This window comes from Ursus arctos, unplaced genomic scaffold (assembly GCF_023065955.2).
Source record: "Ursus arctos isolate Adak ecotype North America unplaced genomic scaffold, UrsArc2.0 scaffold_18, whole genome shotgun sequence".
In the NCBI taxonomy this organism is placed as follows: domain Eukaryota; kingdom Metazoa; phylum Chordata; class Mammalia; order Carnivora; family Ursidae; genus Ursus; species Ursus arctos.
In genome coordinates this window covers 10,278,253-10,296,777 of record NW_026622852.1, presented here as the reverse complement: position 1 = coordinate 10,296,777, position 18,525 = coordinate 10,278,253, and the positions used below count along the sequence as shown (strand labels likewise).

General features: G+C 37.6%; 1 protein-coding gene across 3 annotated transcripts in view; it reads right to left on the bottom strand.

Annotated features, from left to right (window-relative positions):
• The window catches only part of CCDC171 (coiled-coil domain containing 171), a 300,691-nt gene that overhangs the window by 86,013 nt on the left and 196,153 nt on the right, over nt 1–18,525 (bottom strand). For all 3 annotated transcript variants that reach the window (XM_048223031.2, XM_057313447.1, XM_026506501.4), the window contains 2 exons: nt 14,169–14,314; nt 11,869–11,923 (listed from right to left, as the gene is read on the bottom strand). In XM_048223031.2, the coding sequence (XP_048078988.1) occupies nt 11,869–11,923; nt 14,169–14,314 (201 nt within the window). The remainder of the gene's footprint in view (nt 1–11,868; nt 11,924–14,168; nt 14,315–18,525) is intronic.

Sequence of the window (18,525 nt, the reverse complement as noted above, 5' to 3'; positions counted from 1 at the left end):
GACATGATCTTATATATAGGAAATCCTAAAGAATCCTCAAAAGAAATTATTGGAGCTAAAATATTCAGCAAAGTTGCAGGATATAAAAGCAACATATAAAAATCAGTCATATTTCTAAATGTTAGAAATTAAGAACCAAGAAACGAAATTTAGAAAATAATTTCATTTATAATAGCATCACAAAGAATAAAATACTCAGGAATAAATTTAAGCAAGAAAGTGTAAAACTTGTACACTGGAAACCACAAAAGTTGTTGAAAAATATTAGAGAAGATCTAAATAAATGGAAAGACATCCTATGCCATGGATTACAAGACTTAATATTAAAATGGAAATACTATCTTCTTAATTCTTAATATTAAGATGGAAATTGCCTTCTTCTTCATATTCTTAAACCATATGTAACTGATCCTAAAATTCATATGTAATTATAAGGAACCTTGAAAAGTCAAAAAAAAATCTTGAAAAAGAAAAACCTTAAGTTGGAAGACTTAAAATTCTTAATTTCAAAACTGACTATAAAGCTGCAGTAATCAAAACAGTGTGGTACTGATATGAGGACAGACAACATATAGATCAATGGAACAGAACTGAGAGTCCGTAAACAAAACCAAACACATATAGTCAACAGATTTTCAACACAGGTACCGAATGGGCGAAAAAAAGAGTCTTTTTAGTAAATGGTGCCAGGATGGGGCACCTGGATGGCTCAGTAGGTTGAGCATCTGACTTAGGCTCAGGTCATGATCTCAGCGTCCTGGGATTGAGCCCTGAGTTGGGCTCCCTCCTCAGCAGGGAGTGTGCTTCTCCCTCTGCCCCTTCCCACCTCCCACTCCCTGCTTGTGCATGCGCTCTCTCTCTCTCTCTCTCTCTCTCTCTCAAATAAAAAAATAAAATCTCTGGAAAATACTTAAAAATGGTGCTGGGATAACTGGGTAGCCATGTAAAAGAATGAAATTCAGTCTTTGAATTATACCATATACAAAAATTAGCTCAATGTGGACCAAAACCTTAATATAAGAGTTAGCACTATAAAACTCTTTGGAGAAAACATTGGGGATGTCTTCATGACCTGGGATTTGGCAATGTATTCTTAGATATAAAACCAAAACCATGATCAACAAAAGAAAAAAAAATGGACTTCATCAAAGTTAAAAAAACTTTTGTCCATCAAAGGACGTTATTGAGAAAGTAAAAAGAAAACCCACAGAATGGAATAGGAGGGTATAGGAGTGACTGCTTAATGGCTCCTGGGTTTCTCTTTGACGTGATAAAAATATTCTGAAAACATAGTTATGATGGTGGCATAGCACTGTAAATGCACTGAAAGCCACTGAATTGTACACTTTAAAATGGTTAAAATGGTGATTTTTTTTTTAAAGTTCAATAGTTCTGGTTTTTTCAAAACAGTTGAGAATTCAACTGAATAAAGAGGCATGTGTATAAAAAAAGTACACCTCATGGAAAATTATGATTTTGTTTTCTCTTGTTATTTTTCTTAACTTCAATAACCTGAAATTAACCCAAAAAAATTCTTAATAAAAAAGTTAACTTCTGACCTACATTAAAAAGTCATAATATATACATACATATATTTACATATAATTAAAATAAAACATCTGTTTCTTTGAAATGAGGTATATGCTTTTAGATGAAAATGACTGGCCTTCTTTATTAAATAATAGTATCGGTCCCAAATGGGAATTAAAAAATAATATCCAGTCAACTGCTCTGTAGAATACAATTTCAGGATTTGAAAAGTTGAAGGTAATGTATCAAGTTTAAAGATTAACAAATATATCTTGAAATCTGGAATTGTGATACCTCCAGCTTTATTTTTCTTTCTCAAGATTGCTTCCACTATTTGGGGTCTTTAGTGGTTCCATACAAATTTCAGTATTATTTGTTCTAATTTTGTGAAAAATGTTGTTGGTATTTTGATAGGGACAGCATTGGACTTATAGATTGCTTTAGGTAATATGGACATTTTAACAGTATCAATTCTTTCAATTAATGAGAATGAAATACCTTTCCATTTGTTTGTGTCACCTTCAGTTTCTTTCAACAGTGTTTCATAGTTTTCAGAGTATAGGTCTTTTACCTCTTTGATTAAGTCTACTCCTAGGTATTTTACTCTTTTTGGTGCAAGTGTAAATGGTGTTCTTTTCTTAAATTCTCTTTTTGCTATTTCATCATTGGTTTATAGAAATGCAACTGATTGGGTATTAATTTTGTATCCTACGGAGGGAGTTAAGATGGCGGAGGAGTAGGGGACCCCTTTTTCAGCCGGTCCCCTGAGTCGAGCTGGATAGGTACCAGACCAGCCTAAATAACCACGGAATCAGCCTGAGACGCAGGATGATGCATCTGGATCTCTACAAATGAACATCTCCAGCGCTGAGTATTGAGGTACGAAGAGGGGAGCTGTAAACCGTGCACGGATATCGGAAGATAAACGGAAGGGGGAGGGAGCCGCCGCGTTTGGGCGCCGGGAAGCGGCAGCCACCTGCACGGGGGAGCGGGGGACACACAGAGGGCACCCGCGAGAGAGCGGACTGAGACCGGTGAGCCGTGAACGCGCGCGCGCCACCAGGCATCTCCCGGAACACCGGAATCCCGGTGTGCTCACGGGATCCAGACTGAGACCGGGAACTCCCGGAGCGCGCGCGGGGCGGCTGGCGGCTGGCGGCTGGCGGGCCACCTGCACGGGGGAGCGGGCGGACTCGCGGTCGGCACCCGAGAAACAGCAAACTGAGACCCTGAACCGGGTGCGCGCGCCACCAGGCTTCTCACGAAACTCCGGAATCGAGGTGTGCTCACCGGGCATAGACTGAGACCGGGAGACCCGGGAGCGCGCGGGGCGGCCGGTGGCTGGCGGCATTAGAAACACAAAGGACAGAGACGCGCGGGCCGGTGGCTGGCGGCATTAGAAACACAAAGGACAGAGACTGGGCGGCCGGTGGCTGGCGGCATTAGAAACACAAAGGACAGAGACGCGCCGGCCCTGGAAGTGAGGGCAGGGTCGCCGAGTTGGTGCGCACATCCCGGGACGCCGCAGGGTTGAGCAGCACCAACAGTAACAGAGTTAAAGTGGCCGGAACATCAGTGGAGAACGGGCCGCAATCCCTCTGTTCTGCGACAATGCAGCCTCTGCTGCTCTGACCCTCAGAAGAGGCATAGCCGGCCGCCAGGGAAAGCCGCCAGAGAACAAAAGCCTGGAAATATCGGCTCAGAGAGTGCCCATCCCCATCCTCCCTCGCAGGGGACACGGAGACTCTAACCAAACAGGGTTGCCTGAGTATCGGCGCGGCAGGCCCCTCCCCCAGAACACAGAAGGCAGGCTGAAAAATCAAGAAGCCCACAACCGGAGGCGCCTGGGTGGCGCCGTCATTGAGCGCCTGTCTTCGGCTTAGGGCGTGATCCCGGCGTTCCGGAAAGGAGTCCCTCATCGGGCTCCTCCGCTGGGAGCCTGCTTCTTCCTCTCTCACTCCCCTGCTTCTGTTTCGTTCTTGCTGACTGTCTGTCTCCCTCTCTCAGATAAGTAAATAAATAAAATCTTTAAAGAAGAAGCCCACATCTCTAAGATCCCTATAAAACAAGAGGCACGGCCTGGGACCCAGTCAATAATTTTGGGCTCTGGAAACCCCGCAACCTCTCTTCATCAGAATGACAAGAAGGAGAAGCCCCCCCCAGCAAAGAAAAGACAGTGAGTCAGGGGCCTCTGCCACAGAAGTAACGGATATGGATGTAACCAAATTATCAGAAATGGAATTCAGAGTAACAATGGTCAAGATAATGAGTAGACTTGAAAAAAGTATTCAGGAAAATATTACTGAGAATATACAATCCCTAAGGGCGGAAATGAGAGCGAATTTGACAGAAATTAAAAATTCTATGAGCCAAATGCAGGCAAAACTAGAGGCTCTGACGGCCAGGGTCACGGAAGCGGAGGAAAGGGTTAGTGAATTGGAGGATGGGTTAATAGAGGAAAAAATAAAATTAGAAGATGGTCTTAAAAAAATCCACGCCCACGAATGTTGGCTACGGGAGATTACTGACTCAACGAAACGATCCAATGTTAGAATCATCGGCATCCCTGAGGGGGTGGAGAAAAACAGAGGTCTAGAAGAGATATTTGAACAAATTGTAGCTGAAAACTTCCCTAATCTAGCAAGGGAAACAAAAATTCGTGTCCAAGAGGCAGAGAGGACCCCTCCCAAGCTCAACCATGACAGACCTACACCACGTCACGTCATAGTGCAATTCGCAAATATGAGATCCAAAGAAACAGTATTGAAAGCGGCCAGGGCAAAGAAATTTCTCACGTACCAAGGCAAAGGCATCAGAATTACATCAGACCTGTCTACACAGACCTGGAATGAGAGAAAGGGTTGGGGGAGCATTTTTAAAGCTCTTTCAGAGAAAAACATGCAGCCAAGGATCCTTTATCCAGCAAGGCTGTCATTCAGAATTGATGGAGAAATAAAGACATTTCAGAATCGACAGTCACTAGCCAATTTCGTAACCACGAAACCAGCCCTACAGGAGGTATTACGGGGGGTTCTATAAAAGTAAAAAGGCCCCAAGAGTGATACAAAACAGAAAGTCACAGCCAATACAAACAAAGACTTTACTGACAACATGGCAGAATTAAAAGCATATCTCTCAGTACTCAGCCTGAACATTAATGGTTTGAATTCTGGTTTCAAACGCCACAGGGTTGCAGATTGGATAAAAAGAAATGACCCATCCATTTGCTGTCTTCAAGAGACTCATTTCGAACCCAAAGATGCATTCAGACTGAGAGTAAGGGGATGGAGTACCATCTTTCACGCAAATGGACCTCAAAAGAAAGCTGGGGTAGCAATTCTCATATCAGATAAATTGGATTTTAAACTACAGACTATAGTTAGAGATGCAGAAGGGCACTATATTATTCTTAAAGGAAGTATTCAACAAGTGGATATGACAATTATAAATATATATGCCCCCAACAGGGGAGCAGCAAGATACACAAGCCAACTCTTAACCAGAATAAAGAGACATATAGATAAAAATACATTAATAGTAGGGGACCTCAACACTCCACTCTCAGAAATAGACAGAACACCCTGGCAAAAACTAAGCAAAGAATCAAAGGCTTTGAATGCCACACTCGACGAGTTGGACCTCTTAGATATATATAGAACACTACACCCCAGAACCAAAGAATACTCATTCTATTCTAATGCCCATGGAACATTTTCAAGAATAGACCATGTTCTGGGACACAAAACAGGTCTCAGCCGATACCAAAAGATTGAAATTATCCCCTGCATATTCTCAGACCACAACGCTCTGAAATTGGAACTCAACCACAAGGAAAAATTTGGAAGAAACTCAAACACTTGGAGACTAAGAACCATCCTGCTCAGGAATGACTCGATAAACCAGGAAATCAAAAATCAAATTAAACAATTTATGGAGACCAATGAGAATGAAAATACAACAGTCCAAAACCTATGGGATACTGCAAAGGCAGTCCTAAGGGGGAAATACATAGCCATCCAAGCCTCACTCAAAAGAATAGAAAAATCTAAAATGCAGTTTTTATATTCTCACCTCAAGAAGCTGGAACAGCAACAGAGGGACAGGCCTAATCCACGCACGAGGAAGCAGTTGACCAAAATTAGAGCTGAAATCAATCAAGCAGAAACCAGAAGTACAGTAGAGCAGATCAACAGGACTAGAAGCTGGTTCTTGGAGAGAATCAATAAAATTGACAGACCACTGGCAAGACTTATCCAAAAGAAAAGAGAAAGGACCCAGATTATTAAAATTATGAATGAAAAAGGAGAGGTCACGACGAACACCACTGAAATTGGAAGGATTATTAGAAATTTTTATCAACAGCTATATGCCAATAAACTAAGCAATCTGGAAGAGATGGAATCCTTCCTGGAAACCTATAAACTACCAAGATTGAAAAAGGAAGAAATTGGTTTCTTAAACAGGCCAATTAATTATGAAGAAATTGAGTCAGTGATAAACAACCTTCCAAATAACAAAACTCCAGGCCCGGACGGTTTTCCTGGGGAATTCTACCAAACATTCAAAGAAGAAATAATACCTATTCTCCTAAAGCTATTTCAAAAAATAGAAACAGAAGGAAAGCTACCAAACTCATTCTATGAGGCCAATATTACCTTGATCCCCAAACCAGGCAAAGACCCCCTCAAAAAGGAGAATTACAGACCGATTTCCCTAATGAATATGGACGCCAAAATCCTCAACAAGATACTTGCTAATAGAATCCAACAGTTCATTAAAAGGATTATCCACCACGATCAAGTGGGATTCATACCTGGGATGCAAGCGTGGTTCAATATTCGCAAATCAATCAGCGTGATACATCATATCAACAAGAAAAGACTCAAGAACCATATGATCCTCTCAATCGATGCCGAAAAAGCATTTGACAAAATACAGCATCCTTTCCTGATTAAAACCCTTCAGAGTGTAGGAATAGAAGGTACATTTCTCAATCTCATAAAAGCCATCTATGAAAAGCCTACTGCAAATATTATTCTCAATGGGGAAAAGCTGGAAGCCTTTCCCTTAAGATCAGGAACACGACAAGGATGCCCACTCTCGCCACTATTATTCAACATAGTACTAGAAGTCCTTGCAACAGCAATCAGACAACAAAAAGGGATCAAAGGTATTCAAATCGGCAAAGAAGAAGTCAAAATGTCTCTCTTCGCAGACGACATGATACTCTATATGGAAAACCCAAAAGAAGCCACTCCCAAACTATTAGAAGTTATAGAGCAATTCAGTAACGTGGCGGGATACAAAATCAATGCTCAGAAATCAGTTGCATTTCTGTACACGAATAACGAGAACGAAGAAAGAGAAATCAGGGAATCCATCCCATTTACAATAGCACCAAAAACCATACGTTACCTTGGAATTAACTTAACCAGAGACGTAAAGGACCTTTATTCTAGAAACTATAAATCACTCTTAAAAGACATTGAGGAAGACATAAAAAGATGGAAAGATATTCCATGCTCATGGATCGGAAGAATTAACATAGTTAAAATGTCCATGCTACCCAGAGCAATCTACACTTTCAATGCTATCCCGATCAAAATACCGAGAACGTTTTTCAAAGAACTGGAACAAATAGTCCTTAAATTTGTATGGAACCAGAAAAGACCCCGAATCTCCAAGGAACTGTTGAAAAGGAAAAACAAAGCTGGGGGTATCACAATGCCGGACTTCGAGCTGTACTACAAAGCTGTGATCACAAAGACAGCATGGTACTGGCACAAAAACAGACACATAGACCAATGGAACAGAATAGAGAGCCCAGAAATGGACCCTCAGCTCTTTGGGCAACTAATATTTGATAAAGCAGGAAAAAACATCTGGTGGGAAAAAGACAGTCTCTTCAATAAATGGTGCTGGGAAAATTGGACAGCTACATGCAAAAGAATGAAACTTGACCACTATCTCACACCATACACAAAAATAAACTCCAAATGGATGAAAGACCTCGATGTGAGACAGGAATCCATCAAAATTCTAGAGGAGAACATAGGCAGCAACCTCTACGACATCAGCCAAAGCAACCTTTTTCATGACACATCCCCAAAGGCAAGAGAAACAAAAGATAAAATGAATTTATGGGACTTCATCAAGATTAAAAGTTTCTGCACATCCAAGGAAACAGTCAGAAAAACTAAGAGGCAGCCCACGGAATGGGAGAATATATTTGCAAATGACACTACAGATAAAGGACTGGTATCCAAGATCTACAAAGAACTTCTCAAACTCAATACACGAGAAACAAATAAACAAATCAAAAAATGGGCAGAAGATATGAACAGACACTTTTCCAATGAAGACATACAAATGGCTAACAGACACATGAAAAAATGTTCAAAATCATTAGCCATCAAGGAAATTCAAATCAAAACCACACTGAGATACCACCTTACGCCAGTTAGAATGGCAAAAATAGACAAGGCAAGAAACAACAATTGTTGGAGAGGATGTGGAGAAAGGGGATCCCTCCTACATTGTTGGTGGGAATGCAAGTTGGTACAGCCACTCTGGAAAACCGTGTGGAGGTCCCTTAAAAAGTTAAAAATTGAGCTACCCTATGATCCAGCCATTGCGCTACTGGGTGTTTACCCCAAAGATACAGACGTAGTGAAGAGAAGGGCCATATGCACCCCAATGTTCATAGCAGCAATGTCCACAATAGCTAAATCGTGGAAGGAGCCGAGATGCCCTGCAACAGATGACTGGATTAAGAAGTTGTGGTCCATATATACAATGGAATATTACTCAGCAATCAGAAAGAATGAGTTCTCAACATTTGCTACAACATGGACGGCACTGGAGGAGATAATGCTTAGTGAAATAAGTCAAGCAGAGAAAGACAACTATCATATGATTTCTCTCATCTATGGAACATAAGAACTAGAATGATCAGTAGGGGAAGAAAGGGATAAAGGAAGGGGGGGTAATCAGAAGGGGGAATGAAACATGAAAGACTATGGACTATGAGAAACAAACTGAGGGCTACAGAGGGGAGGGGGGTGGGGGAATGGGATAGACCGGTGATGGGTAGTAAGGAGGGCACATATTGCATGGTGCACTGGGTGTTATACACAACTAATGAATCATCGAGCCTTACATCGAAAACCGGGGATGTACTGTATGGTGACTAACATAATATAATAAAAAATCATTATTAATTAAAAAAAAAAAAAAAAAAAAAAAAATTTTGTATCCTACAACTTTATTGAATTCATTTATTCTAGTAGTTTTTTGGTGGTTTTAATGATTCTCTATGTATAGTATCATGTCATTTGCAAATAGTGATAGTTTAACTTCTTCTTTTAACTTCAACCAATATGGATGCCTCTATTTTTCATGCCTGATCGCTGTGGCTAAGACTTCTAGTACTACGTTGAATTAAAGTGGCAAGCAATGAAGGGGAGTGAGAAACACAGGCTTCCAGTTATGGAATGAATAAGTCACAAGAATAAAAGGCACAGCATAGGGAATATAGTCAATAAAATTGTAATAGCATTATAGAGTGACAGATGGTAGCTACACTTGTGGTGAGCATAGCATTACATATAGACTTGTCAAATCACTGTGTTGTACACCTGACACTAATGTAGCATTGTATGTCAACTATACTCAAATTTTTAAAAATTAACTAATATCAATAAAATGTAATTGCTTTTCCAAAAAACAAACATTTAAGTTATTCAAATGTTTAGATTCTTTAAGATGCAAGAAAAGAAATAATGTCCAGGGGCACCTGGGTGGCACAGTCAGTTAAGCTTCTGACTCTGGGTTTCAGCTCAGGTCATGACCTCAGGTGAGATCAAGCCCTGCATTGGTCTTCACATTCAAGGTGGAGTCTGCTTATGACTCTCTCTCCCTCTTCTTCTGCCTCTCCCCACCACACTCTCTCTCTTGCTCTCTCTAAAATAAATAAATAAGTCATTAAAAAGAAAAAAAGAAATAATGTCTTCATGAGAACAAGTTCTTTCTATTTGATCATTGTGTCAGAAGTTAGTATTAAAATTCAATTCAGCAGGTAGAAGTTAATTTTATTCCAGAATAAATGGTGCAAACCTTGAAAACACATGTGCTTAAGATATATAAATAGCTATACTATTTGGCTACGTACAATAAACCGGACTGAAGATGTAACCACAACTATTTTTACCATGAAAGAGCCCAGATCCTCCTTCTGTACTAAGCCCAGTTTCTCCAAAATAGCGAAATGCCTCCGGACAGTCTGAGGTGGCCAGAAAAATAAACTTGCAAAAGTTGGCATGAGGCCCAGCAGGCAGCACCTCCCTGAGAGCTCAGAGTGACTCTCTGGGTCATTTCATAGCACCCATTCATTCTCACCCAAACTTCACAGAAAAGAGAATTAGCCCAACAATCAATTAGCCTTTCCTAAATTTTCCACATCAAGCTTGAAAAGTAATTGGTAATTTTGAAACCACTATATAAATAGAAGTTTCCAGAAACATTAATCAAAATAATTAACTACTAAATCTGAAGGGGAAAAAAGCCATAAACCAAAAGTAAATCTGCAGTGGCTCTAGGCCAATTCTAAAGACATCTTTCTCTACGTATGACACAAAAATCGAAAGATGAACTGCAACTGAAGAACTATATGATTATAATTGTCCTATTGCAGTCAGTCTTGATTATATTTAAAATACATATTTTGCCATTCTCATAATGAAAGAATAAGGCACAACATCTGTATTCCACACTGATGATGGTTTTTCACTGATGTCAAAGTCCCTTCCTCAAGGTAGCTGCCACCCAACATTTTTTTCCTGTAGCTGGGAAGATGAACAAACAATTGGATTTCAAGGCAACATTAACTGTATATAAAGGTATGCCACACGTACAACATGATTGATTTCTCCTATCAAAGGGCTCACCAAGTACAAAAAAAAAAAAAAAATCTAGCCAAAGAAGTCTCTTTTCCTACAAATCAAATTTCAAGTTTCTAGCATATACGGATTTGATGTGACTATGTTTAAACTATACTAACTGACCAAACTTTTTTAAGTGGGGAGGGGAAGAAATCACAGTTTCAAACAATTCTACTTTAAAAACATAGCATTCAGAATATTAGATTTTTTTGAAAGCGTTTTTGGTGATATGAAATAATGCTAGTTACTTTCAATATCTAAAAGGACACAGTGGGGCGCCTGGGTGGTTCAATCGGTTAAGCGTCTGCCTTCCACTCAGGTCATGATCCCAGGGTCCTAGGATCAAGTCCTGCATCAGACTCCCTGCTCAGCGGGGAGCCTGCTTCTCCCCCTCCCTCTCCCTCTGCTGCTCCCCCTGCTTGTGCTCTCTTGCTCTCTCTCTGTCAAATAAATAAATAAAATCTTTAAAAAAAAAAGCAAAAGAATACAGAGGCCTAGTGTTTCTAAAATGTTAAACTGTATCAAATATTAGTTTGCTAATGTTTATTCAATATCCCCTTAAAAGGGTTTGTTTTGGATATTTTTAAGTGATTTCCAAAATTATATAATAAATTTGATGCCCAAAATTATTATAAATATGATTCATTCATGAATTCCATATATCATAAAAGTACTAGGCAATTATATTTCCAACAAATCATCTATTAGACAATAATAGACACACATAAATCACATTTCTCTACTTTTAAATAATGAAATGAACATATCTTTGAATTTGGAATGCTAAAAAAATATACAGTTAATACATTAAGTTGTTAGTAATATAACATCCTTAAATGCTATTCATCACTACAAATTAAATGTTAAGCCTATCATACAGAAGTAACCAAATTTGAAAATAATAGCGTATTATTAAATATATTCAATTTCTAGTTTAAGAGTGCATTCTTATAAGAAGGTAAATTACAACTTGAAAAGTACTGCCAAATACAATACATTATGGCTCCTCTATATATACATATATAGGATAGTAGGTTTGAGAGTGGTAAGAGGTTAGACAGTGTGGTCAAACATTTTATCATTATGAGACATGTTAAGAATCATAATGACCTCTGGTTCAGTCAGCAAAGACCACAAATAACTCAAGTGCAATTATACCAGTTGGGAGAAACCACTATTTTTATAGTTTTATCAAGTACATAAAGTGAATTCTAAAGAAAGTTATGAAATATAGCACTGTATAATATAAACTTTTAGTCATTTGGAAGGATCTTCTTGTTAATTTACTTTTAAAGAAAGTTACAGAATGAATTAAAGTATCTTGAGGTTAATAAAATTAATGACTAGCAAAACAACATCTTAACACAAACTGAATGATATTGAAGGAAAATTATAGTACCTTGTGAAGCATATTTTCTACTGTTCTCATATGATTAGCAACACACTCTTTGTCTCTAGAAAAAAAATTAAAATTAGGTATTAGTAAAACCCAAGCCTTACAACAACTGTTACACATTTTGTATAAGCAGCTATTATTGAAAAATAAGGTTTGGTTATTATTGTACTCCTTCTAAAAGCACAAAACCTAACCACATTCACTGGTATATTTCCACATTTAACTCTTATCTTTAGTTATATTGCCAGCCATAAATTAGAGAGCGATAAAAATCTTAAGGATATCTTCAAAGTTTTAAAAAAAGAAAAGAGGAATGAAAAAATAAATAAATAACTGAAATTTTTAAAAGAGTGAAAAAGAAAGAAAAAGAAGCCATGATTACATTATTGGTTTAAAATGTGCTAGAAAGGCTGAGCTTTCATTCTTTTGATTTCTAAGGAAAGAGATTTAAAAAATCATAGTGGTGGAGATATATTTTGAATGGCCATACTATGCAAAATAATATTTTCCTTTCTACATAGGCTCTTTGTGTTGTAATTGCACAAAAACCCTCTATGACCTTGACTAGAAACAGGCAAAGTTACTAGTCTCTTCTATCAGCCTTGTAGATTGAATTTGGCCTTAATAATGAAATAAAATTTTGGGTGTACAGCAGAGGGAAAATAGTTAACATCAGAACAATTTTGTATGTTGACAGATGGTAGCCAGGTTTATCGAGGTGGTCACTGCTTAATGTATACAAATGTTGAATCGCTATGTTGCATACGTGAAACTAATACTGTATGCCAATTACACTTTGATAAAAGTAAAACTAAATTAAAAGTTTGGATGAAAATACCGAAGACCAAAATTCAATGGTAAATTACAAATTGAAAACTGTAAATAATGTTTCAAATTAACTTTCCTTCATGTTATAAGAACATGTGTCCATGGTCGCAGATCATAGACAGGACAGATTCCTGAATTAGCAGCCATGTTTTGGAGACACAATATGAATCTGGAGACTATAATCTTGTTCCCATTCATCTCTGAATTTTCAGAGCTACAAGATGCACTAGAAATAACCTAGGTTAAGCTTTCCACTTGCCATGAGGAAAAGACTGAACAATGACAACAAAAAGCCGATTTAGTCAAATTCATATTTTTAAAAACTGACAATCATATATGCCTAATATGGTGATGCAACATTACGGAGCTTCATGGTTTTCCTACTGGTGGGTACTCAAACCTGCCAATATTTTGGCATTGTGCAAATTCGTTTTTGCATTATGTGTGAGCAATTTCCCAAGCCCAGTGGCAAAGTTGTGGATATCCTAGATGCCATATCCTCTGTTCTGTGATTTAGCTTACAGACTACATTGTCACAACAAAATGTTTAAGTAATATATATATATGTGTATATATATATATGTATATGTATATATATACATATATACATATACATATGCTAATACACATATTAGCATATATATATATTTGCAATTATAGGAATTCAGAATTCCAAATTCAGAGAACACCAAGTTTATTAAAATTAGATGTTTCTTTAATCCATAAATAGATTTTCTTTAAGCCATGCTGTTGTACAAAGGACTGTCTTAAAGTATTCCATGAAATTTGATGTGAGGAACAAATAAAAATACCCAAGAGAGAACTGTTCAATTTGAACTTCACAGTGTATGTCAACTTGATTACGTGGTAAAAGGAAAAACACTCTCAACATATTTACATAGCTGCCCGCTCTGAAAACTGTATATTTTTTCTATTGAACATATTAGAATATACAGCTATAAAATTAAATGAATTTTCCATGATCAATATGTTTTTATTGCACTTAGAAAGATGTTATGATACACATGTTGATTATATACTAGCATTTTTTATGGAAATATTACTTGCAATATTCGTATACCATATGCAGAGCAAAATCTGGGGGCAATGGGGCAGAAGGGAATGAGGAATATGTGATAGAAGAAACTATGAAAAACTTTTAAATAAAGAGTATTCCATTTCATATTAATGAAACCATGGTTTCAAACATGTAACACTACAACAGAGCCCAAAATACACGTAATTCGAGGTTATATAGAAACTTAATACTTTCCCGAGGTTTCTCAATAAAATATACATTTAGCATGTTGAGTTAAGAGTTTTCTTTTTTGAGGATATATCAGAGAATTTCAAAGAGAGACAGCTGTACTTTTGTTTTCTAACACTGTATTATCCAGGGCTAAAACCCGGAGCATGAAAGTAAGAATTGATCTTTTGTCTGTTTTAAGTGATCTCCCCAAGGTCCGAGGGCTCACTTGGCTGCCATGCGGAGGGCACTCTCTGCATCGTGGATGTTCTCCTCCAGCCGACGCTTGTCCTGCTCCAGCTGGGTGAGATGTCTATTGAGCTGACGCAGAGATTGATCTTTTCTTCTCAGCTCCATCTTTGCCTCGGAGAGACTCTGCAAGCAGACAGAAAACAGAGTTACTTGTCAGCCCTGATAATTAACTTCAATTTATGCCATAGGCTATTAAACAAAGAAGGATACAGACTGACTGAGAAGCAGACTTGGGTCATTACACATCAAGGTTTAACAAATTTTCTGCAAAAATTTTACATACTTACTAATTAGAAATGATAGCTCTGGTAAGATTTTGAAAAATGTTTAGCTACAAAAATACAACTCTATCTTATTTTTTTAAATACTGGAAGGCAAATACATTTTATTCTTACCAAAAAAAAAAAATCTGATGATAAAAACCTCAAGTTGCCTTTTCTTTGAATGATGAAGAAGTAAAGATTTCCAAGGGAGAAAGCACATGAAATTTAGAGTCTGTTCAAAACAAGAACTGGTATAAGGACAAAGTGTGCATGTGAGTAGGGGACGGTGGATAAGGACACCAAGAGAATGGGGATCCCTAACTGAAAAGTACCACTACTTTATTTATAACAGATCCAAAACAGGTTCCTATAGGCATCTCAGCGAACAAACTGGACTCCACAGTAAAACTCACTTACTTCCCATTAAGTAACTCCCGTGTCAAAGATAGCAACACAAACGTGATTAACACCTTTCATCTAACAGAGAAAGTTACAAATAATATTTGCATTCCGAATTATTTACATTTCATAACTATTTTTCTACTCACAGAAGTATAAAATCTGTTGATTGATATTTTGCTCTTTGCTTTAATCTGAAATATTCCCTCAGCACAAAAATTTCAGACGCGAGTGCACAAGTCTATTTTGGAACTTTAGGGCTAAAGGTCTCAGAATCAGACCTCACAATTTAAAGGAGTATTTTCTAGACTTCATGGGATCATAGGATCCCTTATCACTAAAAATTTGCTCATTCCTTTGCCTATGAAATGTCTGTAGTTTTTCAACTAAATTTGTTATACAGTGAGCTAAACAACTGGTTACATACACAGAATATCTTCTCTTTCTTTCTCAGAGTTTAGCCACACATTAATGTCCACCACTATGATTCAAATATCCAGTAAAGAATAACCAAAATGCTATAATTTCATGTTGAAAATTCTTTCTACGGTATTCTCTTCATGCGTTCACGATAGGTAGTATAGAAAACTCAAGCAGCCTGCATGGCACTAAAACCATTAATTCACCCTAAATGCTAGTACAGTGGAAGCGATCAGCAGTCAGATCAGGTATTTTAAAACGTTAAAAGTTTTTAAATTCAGTATTTCACTTTTCAAACAGTCGAGCTGCTTCCAGACAAACAGAAATTTAAGAAATTAAAAATAAGCAAACTGTGATTACTTATTAGATACATTTTATTTTAATCTTCAGTGTTAACAGATCATCAAGAACATCCCATTATTGAACAGTCACTGATTCAAACCAACTTTAAAAAGACAACAAAGAGTAGATTGTTAAAGGCCACGCTAAACCTAGGTATTTTGTGCCAATGTTAAGATACTTAAAGGCATTGCAGTATCATGAGATTTCTCGATTTAAAAAAGTAAAATCCATTTGAGTCCTTTTAAAGCCGGTATTTCTGACATCTTTCAGTTAACAAAACATGGTATTTTTCAGATATGAAGATAAAACTAATGAACCACTACCAGTTATGCATAAAGTTCGAATTCTTCTTCCAACAGAAATAATGGACTTGTGCCAATCCATTCCAACTCTCTTGCTCAGTAACTCTCATGACTAGCAGTGGATGCTTGTGAGGGGAAATCAGGGTGTTGCCTCTAGCCTTGTCCGGAGTGACGCTCACTAGTCCAGTCTGAGAGAAACCCATGACCCTGGCATTATCACAACACCACACTTGACTTTTCAGCAATCCTATGACATCCTTTCAAAGACCGAGTAACTCACAGAATCCGAATTTTTACTATATATCCAAATCTTCTTGTTTTCCCCTGGCTTTCATTTTCTTCTCTCAGGGGCAATGGCAGGGAGCCACCAAAGTCTCCTAAAGCTTGCCCCATTTCACAATAGCTGAATTTAGCCCGTTATAAGACTGAAATGGCAGAAAATGAACGAAAAGTGGTATAAACGAAGCGGCGTAGGTCACACTTCCTTATTCGAAAATGAAGAGATAGTAATCATAGTGACATAACCCACAGACACAGAATCCCCATTCTAAGGAGTTGAGGTACATTACAATGGAACCCACATACATCAGTGGGTCCTAAGGTTCATAAAGATGTGCATAAAACACAGAGGCATAAAAAGTGCTTCAATATTATGTCGTTTCCCTAATAGTCACCTTTTTGTTTTTGTTTTTGATGACAAAAGTAGAAATCTTTAAAAATCTCCACACTGAGCTTTGAAGAAGGAAAAACATGTTTACACGTGTGGGCATAATGTATATACGTCTACGCCTTTACCATGTATAATATATAGTCTACATTATATATTTCTATAAAACTTTAAGTTCAGCTTTTCTTTTCTCCTGTCCAGGTTTATCTAATTAAAACCCACGATAAACTTTATGGACTCTAATATTTCCAACCGAATGACTGAAACCAAGAGGGTGTGCCTCCAGGCAGCAAGGCAACAATGATAAGCAGCAGGTTAGCCACTAATTTCTCAACCAGGGTAGATTGTGAAAGTGTGATGTTCTGATATCCAAGAAACTGTTCAGGAGAGAATAGGATAAATCAAGTTTAATAACTCTGCTCCTAATTGTTCCCCCAATGCTCAACTCTAATTACTTGGAGAACTCTCCTGACTGTCACCTGATATTAAGTTGTTGGAGGCTGAGCCTGGAACAGCGAGATAATCAATAAACATTTAGTGGGGAGAAGAATGAAGATCCTGTTAAGCAGTGGGAACCCGCAGCACCCAAAGCCCTTCTGCTCATGAGAAAACCTATGGGACAGCCATAGTGATTGCAAAGCAATAATCCAAAGCACTGTTTTTAGGCCTTGAGGCCTTTAGGCAACAGTACATTTGAGGAAAAAAGGTTAACACGGTCACCCTAATTACAGCCCACTTTCACATACTTCATATATAAGCGAAGACAAGCCAATTAGGTAGAAAGGAAGATAAGGGAAGTTTTATTTGTATACTAATTAAACCCCTGATGAAATTAAAGGAAAAACATACAGCTCTGTAATTGTGTCTGAGAAAGGTCACTTCAGGGTCAGTTATCAGAACAGCACAGCCTTGAGATATTTCACTTAATCCACAGTACAGCCCTCATTTTGTACTCAGGTCTTAATATTTACAAAAAAAAAAAAATTCAAAGCCTGATACTGCATTTATCTTTAAACTGTGTTGTGAACAATTTTAGCTGTTAGAAAGCTAACGCTAAATATGATAACAAGAGTTTTTAAAAAGACAGAATAATATTCTACCGAGGTAAGAATCGATGCCACCATTCTGTCCAAGATTCTGAGTTTTCACCTTAAAACCAAAATGTTTTAAAGCAAATTTTTACAACAAAATCCCAAACTGACTGTATATCCAAAGCTACTCTGCAATATATCTATTGTATGTGTTTGGATAACGGTGTTACTGCTCACGTCCATTTACACCTCTCGCAGTCCGGGGACGGGGGATAGAGGGGGAGCAATGCTTTCACTAAACTACTTATAAGAAGATGTTTTTTCATCTGGATTTTTTTCCTAAGGTGGTCATGAAAAGGTATTTATTGCTAATGAAAGCTAGCAAGAAAAGTATGGATACCAAAGAAGTAGTTAAATATAGGGAAGGCTTAGGGATAGAAGACATGGCAGATGTGAATATTAAAAGACCCACCCATTTTTTTTAAATGCCTTTTTTCTTATTTGTATTTTCTGAAGTTCCCATAATAAACCTGCATTATTATTCAATAGGAACACAAGTTATTTTTTAATTCACACATGATTTCATACTTCTAAAGTTTTAAATGTTTATTAAAGCTAACACTTTGTTTTAACACTTTTGTTTAATTTTATATTCAAAGCTAACACTTTGAATATAAATTAAAATTCTATTAGCTTGCACCTATGAAAATACTTTGTGAGGTGGAAATTTTTTTAATAACCGCTTTATGGAGGTAGAACTCACCTACCACATAATTCACCTTTTTAAAGTGTACACTTTAGTGGGCTTTAGTTTGTTCACAGAGTTGAACAACCATCACCAGTAGAGGTCTGTTTCGAGGAGGAGAAGTTCTTTAAAAAAAAAAAAAACTTGTCAAAACAACATGGCCGC